Raw genomic sequence first — 10,177 nt, forward strand, 5'->3', positions numbered from 1 at the left:
CATTGATTTTATACTGTAGTTTTCCTAATTTAACCACACTAGCAGTAGGTTTTAAAAGTTAACTTATTGAATGTGGATGTTTTAGAAAACATCTTAATGCTTTTTTTTTTTTTAGTTTTTATTTAACAATATGACATATAGTTTGAAGTACTGATATAGAATAAAATGAAAGAAGTTCACAAAAAAGGAAATGTTTAATTCTGGTGGAGGTGGCAGGGGTGGTAATCATAGGGAAACTTCATTTGAACGTGATGACATTTAAAATGGACCTTAAAGAGTCTTTTTAGATTGAGAAGGTGAAACAAAGCTTTTATATAAAAATAATTATATGAATTAAGACACAGAGATGTCAGTACATGATGTGTTTCTTGGTGGAGGCCAAAGTAGGTCAATCAGGTTCTCACTCTTTCAACCATCGTGGCTCTGGATTTTGTTCTCGTAAGGGGCTATGTGTAAAATAATCCCTCAGAAGAAAAGGAGACATCCCATTGCTAAAAAGTAGTTTAGATACAACTGTGGTTAGAATACAAGGTGACTATTGGACTAATGAAAGAGCAGCTTTGCTTTATTTTCCCAGAAATTTTTTGGTGCTTAAATTTTGTGTAAGAGCTTGTCTTTTATAGCATATAATAAAACCTTACTCAATGTTACAGGTAAAGGCAAACTCAGTAAAGCAGGAGTTTGAAAAGCAAGACGAACTGAAACGATCTGCCATGAGAGCGGTAGCAGCCCTGCTGACCATTCCAGAAGCAGAGAAGAGTCCGCTGATGAGTGAATTCCAGTCTCAGATCAGCTCTAACCCTGAGCTGGCAGCCATCTTTGAAAGTATCCAAAAAGATTCATCATCCACCAACTTGGAATCAATGGACACTAGTTAGATGTTTGTTCAATATGGGGACCATGACATTGACCACATGATGCACTGAATCGACAGGTTAATCGTTAAAGACATGGAAAGAGAAGTGTCTGAAAGCTTCAAAATGTTCCACTTTTTTTCCCTTCATGGAGGCAGTTTGGCTTTCTTCCATTTTTGTTTTTGTAACATTTGTTTCAGAAATATGTATTTCCATAATCCAGAGGTTGTAAAACCACAAATGTTTTAGTGGTGAAGGCAACATTTAAAATGGAAACTAAAAGTTAGGATTTATGGAATATGGAGATAGGGTCCAGGATCTATTTACCCTGTAATGTTTAGGATTAAAGTGTTAAAATTTTGTGACCATGAATTTCTTTCTTTTATAAAATTTCTCATATTTAAAAATCAAAAATTCTGCAAGACAAAAACCATTTTTCTTATATAACTTTGTTTCAGCAACATAAATTGACTTTTAGCTGGCAGATAAGAATATCTGTAAGATTTGTTAAATTTCAGAGGATTTGACAATTTAAAAAAGATAATAAGGTATCTTTTTTTGAAGTGTAGGGATTAACAATATCCCTGTTGCGCACACTAATTTTGCATGAACAAGTTTACAAATATGTATTGTCTGTAAAGCAGCATGTGCAGATTATTCATAATACAAAAGTTAAATAAGTATTGTATTAGTGCAATTTGCAGATATTTATTTTTGCACAGAAAACATACCTGGAGAGAGAGCGGGGAGTAAATTGTTGAAACTTTGGTTTTCTTAATGCCAGTGTTAATTTGCAGATGTTTCCAACAAATCAAGTCACAATAACAGTTTGCCACTTTTTTCTATTATAAATTTTGTTACACGTTTAAAATTTTGAATATTTTAAGTATACAGTTTTTCTCAGTTACCCATCCATTTGTGTGTGTGTGTGTTGCCACTTAGAAAGTAAATTCTTAAGGCCAGTTTTATCTTTCATTCCCTTTGGCTCTCTACATCCCTTTATTGAAGGATACAAATACTGTATATGCTTTTTACCTTTTAGCCTTAGGAAATGTCTGAAACCGGCTATCTTAGGTTGGTTAGCTAATCATTAGCATTTTCTTTTAGTTGGGTTAGAGCTTTTCCCCTCTCTTGTAGAGCTAATTTACATATCGTATTTGGGAAACTTTTCCTAATTCAGGGGGTCTGTGCAGAGGGAAACAAAGCATTGTGGTACCTTATAGTTAAAGTTTTATTTAACATGTCCTTCAGTGAATTCATTTCACACTGTAGCCTCTTCCTTCAAATTTGTGGTGCTCCTGTAACAGTAAGAACTAACTTCTGAAATAAAGACATCTCCTCATGCTGTGCAAACATAGTTTACATGAATTGAAGGAGGCAGTAGTTAAATTTAGTGACCAATTTCAAGCAATCAGATATTTGAAAACTGCACCCTTTATTTTTGAAACTGTGAATTAGAAATACTTTTCCTTCTGTATTATTTACCTGCTTTAATGTCCAAATATGCAGTGATATGAATTAGTAACATACTGTGGTTATTAGCTTACAGCTTACTTTTGAATATTAAGATGATAATGCGTAAAACACCATTACCAATAAGGATTTTGACTAGTACATTGACATGGAACATTACATGAAGTTGGTGCCATTTTATAATGTGGCAGGTGGTAATCTTTTACCATAATTTGCATAAAACTAATAGAAATTTATTTTGAGATGTGTACTATACATTACCGTGATGATATAGATGTTGTGGATATATTTAAGTATTTGGTTACATGGTTTCACAATAAATAACAATACTGCAGGCTCTAGGACCAAATAGGAGACTGACATGCATATGTTGTGTGAATGTCTTAGTTAATTATCTAAAGTTAAATTTGAATACTTTTTATGTATTTGATTTCTCTTCTTTTTAACCTTCCAAGATGCACTTTTGTTTTAAGGGGGTTTTTTTGTTTGTTTTTTGCAAGATGGCTATTTTTTTTAATATGGCTGAAGTTCTGCCTTTTAATACAAAAAAAAATTCTTTTTAGTAGGAAGTGTGGTTTACATGTATAATGTATATTCACATACATAAAATAAGTAACTGAAGAACACTCAGATTTTACACTTGATCGTAGCCAAAAGGCTGAGAAGCGATAGAACACTCAGATTTTAAATGCCAATTCACACTGATTAACTCCATACCTCTATTGGTGGTGTCCTGATACCGGTGTGGAGATTGCAAGGTGTGAGGCCCAGACACAGTCCGCCACGGACACTGCTTACTGGTCCTTTCAGTATTACTAGCAAGTCCAACTTAGCATCTCTACATATGGAAGTTCTTCAGGAGATCTAGAAATTAATAGTAAGAAAACAGCTGTTTATTGATTTTCTGGAGGATGTTTAAGTGGTTTAGCTCTACCTGATTCCTCTTTAAAGAAAGCTCAAATGTGTTGTTTTTGAGGTTAGGTTATTTTGTGAAACTAAGGCTGAGAAGAAATTTTGGTATGGCAAGATCTAACCTAAATATAAGATTGATAGCACCGAATGATAATTTTTAAAATGGTGGTCATATATTTATTATATCTAAAGCTTCCTAACTACTGGGAATTAGAATTCTTAAAAGGTTGGAGTACAATGACTTAATCAAATGTTTGAATATTTACATATTTTTTATGAAACCATAGTTAAAATAACCTGTTAATCACTTTTTTATACTTTTGTTGGGTAAATGGGTAAAGAATTAATGGGTATATCTAATTTAACCAATTCGAGGATGTTCTGATACCTCTGTTTTTAGCTCAGTCTCAGATACTGTATGAATATGATTATATAGGCATGATTGAAGTTCAGAATTATAAAATATACAAAATTCTGTCATTAAAAAATTCAGTGAAGTGGTTAAGAGGCCTTGTAATTAAGCAAACAACAAAGTACATAGTAATCTCGCACAATATAAAAAGTTGAACATTTCTGATCACTTTAAAATTTACCCAAAACTTAAATTGTTAAAATTAACCGCCAATCTCTAGATATAATATGCTTAATAAATTTTTAATAAAGAGCTTAAAACTTTCAGCAAATTTTGGGTTCTAGCTCAATCTTAAATTGAATTCTAGCTTTTAAATAACTACCACCCCAGATTCATACCTGTTTTTGAAATCCTAATTCGGTTCTCTCTGGAATGGAAAATGGACACTACAACGTTCATTTTACTGTTTGGAAAAAGGATATTCTGGATTTAACTGAGTTAATTAAATAGAACTTTGACACCTTTAGTGCAAAAATGGAACACGGTTCAAGAACATATTTAGTGGCAGGCTGCATGGGCTTGCCAGATAAGGCCATTTGGAAAGGTGCATACTGAAATTATTTTTCCTTTTACGATACAGTAAATTGCTTTTTCTATTCTAGAAAAATAAGACTTGTGAACACTTGTAATTTAGGGCAAGGTCTATCAGGTACACATTTTTGTTCTTTGTAGCTTAGAAAGTTAGCTCTGAGATCAAAATGGGATTTGTTTTTTATAACACCCTAAAAACCAACTTCAATTAAAACTCCTGAGGGGATATTGCAGTGATTTTACTTTGTTAGATCACATTGTGTGTGTCGGGACTCAGAACGATTTTTAGGAGAGGGAGTCTTCATACCTTCCTCTCCACACCTTTCTATTCCGATCTCAAATGATTATCAGTGGATATTTTGGCAAGTTGAATTGCTTCATTTAGGTTTTAGAGGAGAAAAAGATTATATTCTGTGAATTGAAATTCTTTCTGGATTAGGAAGTATAGAATTGGTCGATTTAGCCATTATCAGTAACTAAATGCACAATGAATGATTTTATTCTAGAATGCTCTCACAACCAGAGAAGTCTAAAGAATTGTACTCCAGAATTGATTAATATATAATGCTATGACAACCTTATGTTTTAATAGCCTATAAGAATGCTATTACTTGGCAAAGGTGTTTCTCTTTGTTTCATAGATGTTCACTTTTATTTTTAATGATTTTTAATTTATTGTGTTTATATAGATTCAAGTGTCCCACCGAATATATCTCCCCCACCCCCGTGTTCCCCTCAGCACCCCCCCTTTCCTCCTCTCCCAATGCCTTCCCCCCTTCCCTCCAGCATTTACTGTCCTGTTCTCTGTAATGCTGTATTATGTATATATAATTTCACTCATCTCTTTCCCTTCTCTGATCCCATCTTCTACTTTTCCCCTGTCCGCTTTCCTTCTGATCCCTTTGATCCCACCTCTGCCTCTGTTTCGTTCCTCAATTCACATTGTTCATTGGATTTCTCAAATGAGTGAGGTCATACGATATTTTTCTTTCTCTGCCTGGCTTATTTCACTTAGCCTGATAATTTACAGGTCCATCCATGTTGTCACAAAAGGTAAGATTTCCTTCTTCCTCACATTTAATATAAATCCACTGCTTACTTAGTAGGTAAGGGCAACATAAATGTGTGTGGCGGTAGCTTACTGTGAACTTGGCGTAATTTTAAAAAACAAATGTGCATCTTGCTTGGAATTATTAACCATCCATGAGATAAGTTAGGCCTTCCTAAAAGATATTGAAATGATATTGAAATAAACGCCTGGTTCCTTATTCTAGAAGTAAAAACCCATTTTTCCTCCAGAATTTATAATTTAATAGAAAAGTGCACGTTCTTTTTAGGTGAAAGTTTCTCACCCTTGGCACTGTTGACGTTTCGGACTGGATAGTTCTGTGTCATGGGATGCTGCTGCCCTGTGCGTTATGAGGTATCCTCTTCCCTGTCCTCTACCCACCTAGATTCCAGTGGTACCATCGCTCACCCCGACTGTGACAACCAAAAGTGTCTCCAGCTATTGCCAAATGTCCCCAGAGGAGAATTGCCTCCGTTGAGAACCAGTTTTAGAGAGCGTTTTCTTACTGCTAGCAGCTACTGAGATTAATTATATAGAAAAGCTTTCAGACATTTTTGAGTGTCGGTTCTTTAGTTTCCCAAGTACTGTTCTAGTCAGCCTCTTCCACAGATTATTTAGAACTGTCATGATTTAGTGAAAATAGGTTTCTATTACCTCCTCTGACTGAAATGGATGGTCCTTACAAAATTCTTTACCATAATGTTATTCTTGGGTATAAAACGCTCTGCATATTAACAGAAATATGATTATAAAGCGGCTACTGCTATATAGGGAAGTAGGAAGCAGTTTGAGTGCTTTCACATCAAGATTCTAGATTTAAAAGTTGAAGAACAGTAGCCATGAGCAACTAGTGTATTTTACTTGAATTCTTATAAAAGGAGTAAATAGATGTAAAAATTATTCATTTACATTTTCTCCAAGAAAAGTTTGTCTACTAATTTATTTTCTTGAACTAGAAAGGGTAATTTCCTATTTAGCTATAAAGACATGCCAAATGGTGATGTTTTTGTGTAATTCCTAAACATACATTTGAACTTTGTGGGCAACTATTAAAATTAAGCTGACTATAGCAGATTTTTGCCATTTCCCTAAAATTAGTTGATGTTTGGAGACAATAAAGTGCTTCTTTATGACTCTTGATGCCCAGTCATGAGAATTTACTGATGGTTACTAGCATGTGGCAGAAGTGTTACCACAAATTGCCTATTTGGAACAAGACCATTGAGCGAATCAGTTGTTTTTCAAACTTCTGAACCATTTCAGTCCAATTTGAGAGAATTGGCATGAGCAAAAATAAGTTTATTTCCTTTTACATGATGTTACTGAAACATTAATGAGGCTTGTCAGCAGTTTAAGTTCAGAATGCTGATTTTGGAACCCCAGTCTTTAAAATCTACTTTTTTAAAAGATTTAGAAATTTATTTCAGCATCAACGGCCCCATGACTACAATCAAATATCAAATGACATGTGGCTGCTGAAATGAGAGGCCCTGTTGTGGTCTGTGCACTGCCACAGCCTGTGCGCAGTGCTCTACGTGTCAAGATGGATACAGAATTGATTGCCATGCCTCCATTCATGTAACTGGATCTACAAAGGCAAAGCTAGTTTCCTTTTTCCATCTTCCTTTGGTACCTCCTATTCTTTAGTACCATGTATTTGACATCGGGGACAATGTCGGAGAAAAACACACTAGATAAGTACTGTTAAATAATGTGATAGGGCAATACATGATACTGTGTGATTTGTGGCACAGGGGTTCTCAGTCTGGCAATCTGGACAAACATAAGCCAAGGAAGTGGGAACAGAATTGGCAAAAGCATAGTGATGGGGTCATGGTGTATTCAGACACTGAGAATAGCTGTATCTTGGGATATAAGAAGAGGCTAGGAAGGGCTGGTGATAGGGTGCCTATAAACAGTTGGGATTTCATTTCTGGGATGATGGCAAGCCATGGAGACAGCCAGCAGCCATGTGATCAGATTAGTACTTTTGAAAGATCTGCAATTTAGGTAGGAAGGAAAGCCATTTGCTGATGAGTTAAGATATTACTAGGGTAACAGGTGAGCAGGAGTTCTGCTCAGGGTGTCAGATAAAATGGGCAAGACAACAATTGATTGAATATTGGAATCATATATTGGAATTATATACTATCCTGCAATACAAACTCCCAAATAGGTAGTTTAGAAAAACATAATTCTACATTGTGCATAGCATGGAGTCTGCTTCCCATCTCTTCGGCCGAGCTACCATTTGGAATGTCACTACTGTGACAAAAAAAGTGAGTATAGAATCAGCTGTCTTCTAGTGTTTTCTCCTGACAATGATATTCACCACTTCTGATCACAGTTTGGTGGACAAGAAGTCATGGTCACATCTAACAGCTAAACACCATTTGCAAGACTGGTGAAAATAGTAAGCTCCGCTGAGCTGTGTAGTGATCGTTTTTTTAGGGACGGGGGAGTGGAGGAGTTACATCACGTTGCACACTTCACCACAAACAATTCAGAATTAGATGTTCCTATTCTTAAAAGTTATTTTCAACCACCTTCCTAAACTCTTCCTCTACTTAGTGCCAGTGTCTGACTTTTCTCCCTCCTCCCTTGATCTTTCTTCCCTCTCAACACCCTCACTCCTTCCAGAGTGACAGATTTTGTTACCTTTTTATGTTGTGGCATCCAGAGCCATAAATCATCTTAAGCATTTTTCACCCTTTCACATTTTAAGTGCATTTTTTTCCAAGCAAAAACGCAGTCTCCCTAAGAGTGCCAACAATTTAAATGTTTTCTGATATGTAGATACTCATTTAATATCCCAGTCCCATCATTGTTGCTTTTACCAACCTTCATCTCTACCATTTCATCCAGGCCACTGAAAGCTACAGCTTGGATATTTTCATCCAGAGCTGTTTGAACTTAAATTCTAATATCCTGATCTAACAATAACCTAACCATCAATCTCTCACTCGCTATAAACTGATCTTAGTCCTGCAGTTTATATATTCCACTGTTTTCTCTCCATTCCTCCTAGCCTTCTGTCTTTACCCAGTCTTGGGCTCCTGATTGATTTTATAAAATGATTTGTCCTTTTATTGCATTTAGAGACAATCCGTCTGTCATTCCCTAAATCGTTTTTTAAGTGTTAAGAACAGTTAACCCTTACCCACTTACCCAACAGACTCATTTCATCAATTCAATTAAGGCCATTATTCCTGTCCTTCCACCTAAAAATCTCATCTATCCATTCTCATCCTCATATCCTCATCTCAGAAACTGAATTATCCTTTAGCTCAAAACCAGCCTTTGACCCAGGTTTCAGTTAAGTTGGTCTTCATCTCTTCCTTTTCATTTTAACACCACTTTCACTGGTTCCACCTGCTAGATTGTCAAAATATACTTGAAGTCTTATAGAAAAAAATCTACCGTATTTCCCCGTGTATAAGATGCTCCCATGTGTAAGACGCACCTTAATTTGGGGGCCTGAAATATGAAAAAATAATTTACATAAAGTTATTGAACTGAAGTTTTATTCACAAAATTTATATAGCTCCTCATCATTGTCAGAACTCCCATCCATTAGCTTGTCCTCATCTGTGTCTGATGACGAATCACTGTTTTCATATATTGCCTCGTCCTCAGTTCCATCTATGACATTTGAAATGCCACACTTCTTAAATGACTTGACAACGATCTCAATCTTGATATTATCCCAGTATCTTTTCACCCAGGTACAAACTTCTCCTAGAGTTGGTTTCTTCACTCTTCCTGCTGGTGTCAAATTATCCCCAGAAGATTTCATCCATTGGTTCTATTTGTCTCTCATAGCAGATTTGAAGGGTTTGTTAATGCTGACATCAAGTGGTTGGAGCTGGGATGTCAAGCCTCCAGGTATGATGGCAAGTTTTGTTTGCTCTGCAGCAATCTTGTGTTTTTTGTGATGTGTGCCCTGAATTGATCAAGTACCACTAGGGGAGGTTTGCATAAGAGCCCATCTGGTCTCCTCCAGACTTTCTCAAACCATATCATCTCACCCTGATTTATCCAACCCTTGTCATGAATGTGGACAATCACTCCTCGAGGAATGTCTTCCTTTGGCATTGTTTTGTGTTTGAAAATCAGCATAGAAGGCAGCTTGGTTCCGTGGGCACAACAAGCTAGAACAACTGTATAATCACTCTTGTCTTCATTCATGTCCACTTGTCTTCAGTTACAGTTTTCACCCCCTTCTTATCAACAGTTCTGTTACTTGGGACATCAAATTGAAGGGGGACTTCATCTATATTTGCAATCTGCCCCAATTCAAACTGATGTGTCTTCTGACATTGAATGGCAAAAAGATGAAATTCAAGGACCTGCTGCTCATAGCTTTCAGGCATCTTTTGGGCAAGTCTGGTGTGTGTACTCATGCTTAGTCCATTCTGTTTCATGAACCTGAAGCATCAATTGTGTCCTCCTTTGAAGTCAGTAACTTCTTTTTCATCAGCAATTCTTGCCTCATGCTGAACCATCTTTGTGGACACAGGAGTTCCAATTGCCCTTTTCTCTTCAATCCCTATCTTCAATTTCCTCTCTAAATCAGGCCATTTTTCTGACTTGCCTCTCATGGCCGCCTTCTGTCGTGGCATTTTCAATAGGGTTTCTTCTTCCCGTAGCCAGTCTTGGATTGATTTCTCAGTTGGAGGAGGGCCAAACTTACATTTAGCAGCACTATTTCCATTCACTTTTGCAAACTGGATCACTTTTAACTTGAATTCAGCACTGTACGAAAATCTTTTCTGAGCTATTTCTGAGCAGAACGTGGCAAACGTAACCTACTGTACAATATACCAGAAACAAGTGCAAAACAATGAGCACAAAAACAAACGCAAAAAAGCAGGAAAAGCAAGTAAAAAAATCTGCAACCACTGTATAAGATGCACCCGGTTTTAG

General features: G+C 36.2%; 1 protein-coding gene across 1 annotated transcript in view; it reads left to right on the plus strand.

Moving 5' to 3' along the window:
• Window positions 1–6,389, plus strand: part of CAND1 (cullin associated and neddylation dissociated 1) — a 63,942-nt gene extending 57,553 nt beyond the window's left edge. The window contains exon 15 of the mRNA XM_066258218.1: window positions 654–6,389. Within this exon, the coding sequence (XP_066114315.1) occupies window positions 654–878 (225 nt within the window). The 3' untranslated portion in view covers window positions 879–6,389. The remainder of the gene's footprint in view (window positions 1–653) is intronic.
• The last annotated feature ends 3,788 nt before the right edge of the window (window positions 6,390–10,177 follow it).

Source organism: Saccopteryx bilineata, chromosome 2 (genome assembly GCF_036850765.1).
Source record: "Saccopteryx bilineata isolate mSacBil1 chromosome 2, mSacBil1_pri_phased_curated, whole genome shotgun sequence".
Taxonomy (NCBI): Eukaryota; Metazoa; Chordata; class Mammalia; order Chiroptera; family Emballonuridae; genus Saccopteryx; species Saccopteryx bilineata.